A 1,330-nucleotide genomic window follows, 5' to 3' on the forward strand; every position below is an offset into this window, starting at 1 on the left:
TTTCCGGAAAGGAATCGACTTCTGGTAACCATGACTCCGCTTCACGTCATCGAGAAAACCCTCTCTTCGACGACAGACCTCTCTCAAACGGTCCACCGAATCTATTTGTACATTGAGAAGCTCATGCCTGATCTCGGGTCGCAAATTTCGACGTAACGTCTCAACTATGGCTTTTTCGGACATGGGAGTTTCCAAATCGTCCATTAACTGTATTAGGGCGTCATGGAAGGAGTCGAAATTTTCTTTCTCTTTTTGTTTCCTATCCCTAATTGCTTCCCTAATATCTAGATCCGTTCGCGAATCCCTGAATTGCTTCCTTAATGCTTGGCATAAGAGATCCCACCTCATTGTAGTGGCAGACTTATGGAACCGCCAATAAAAGTCTCTAGCTTTTCCATCAAAAAGCAGACTGGCGTTGCTACACAGCACCGAAAAATTCCCTTCCAGAGTCTGATGTGTCAAAGCTTCTACTCTGTACAGAAAATTATCCACGCTTAAACCTTCTTGTGTCCCATTAAACCGCAGCTTCCAACTGTTGAGGATATGGCCAACTTTGTCGGGTCGTTGACTTAAATCGGAAACTGCACTACTTGGACGCTCATAGTGAGGATACTGCGAGGAAAACTGACTGTTCAGTCCCCGCGACCTGAATTCTGACTTTCTTCCCTTCTGTCTTGTGGGGCTGGATCAGTCGACTCTCCACATCTATCACCCTGAGAAGAACTGCTGCCTCCCGCCTGGAAATGATCTGCCATGCTGGACTGTATAATTTGTGCCATTCTATCTGTTAGCTGGGCTACCACCTCATCTTGCATGGTGCTAATAGCCTGTGTCACCATGCCACTTACTATTTCGGAAGTCATAGCTGCTGTCTCAATTTGCTTGGCTTGTGCCCTCGTATTATGAGGAGTACCCTTTTCGACACATACCGCCTTACATGTGGGACAGGTGGTGTGGGTCTTGACATATGCCTCTATGCAGTTTTTGTGGAACTCGTGACCGCACTTCGTTTTTAACGTAGGAGCAGCTGCCAAGATCTTCCCACACAGCTGACAATGAGGCGCCGAACCCGATGCCGGGTCATCCTCTGGTTTTCCCATCGCAAACAAAACAGAATTCTATTTCTTCCCAAGACTATGAAGGACTTGACGCCAGAAACACAAAAGCTAAAAACTCAAAACAAATTACGTAAAACAAGTAGAAGACACGTATTAACCAAAATCTTAAACCAAAAGTGAACGCAAAGTAATAAATAAAATAAATAAATAAATAAAATAAATAAATAAATAACTAATAAATAAGTGCAAATGAAATAAACAGATAAGTGTAA

At 43.5% G+C, this 1,330-nt stretch overlaps 1 protein-coding gene across 1 annotated transcript; it reads right to left on the bottom strand.

Moving 5' to 3' along the window:
* Positions 1–632: 632 nt before the first annotated feature.
* LOC121404733 (RING-H2 finger protein ATL51-like) lies at positions 633–1,100 on the bottom strand. The gene has a single exon (XM_041594888.1). It carries the CDS (start codon positions 1,098–1,100, stop codon positions 633–635), a length of 468 nt encoding a protein of 155 aa, XP_041450822.1.
* Between the last annotated feature and the right edge of the window lie 230 nt (positions 1,101–1,330).

The sequence above is a fragment of the Drosophila obscura genome, unplaced genomic scaffold (genome assembly GCF_018151105.1).
Source record: "Drosophila obscura isolate BZ-5 IFL unplaced genomic scaffold, ASM1815110v1 contig_39, whole genome shotgun sequence".
NCBI classification, from domain to species: domain Eukaryota; kingdom Metazoa; phylum Arthropoda; class Insecta; order Diptera; family Drosophilidae; genus Drosophila; species Drosophila obscura.

Coding starts and splice junctions, on each gene's coding strand:
- LOC121404733 (XM_041594888.1), bottom strand. CDS start 1,100: ATGGGAAAACCAGAGGATGACCCGGCATCGGGTTCGGCGCCTCATTGT.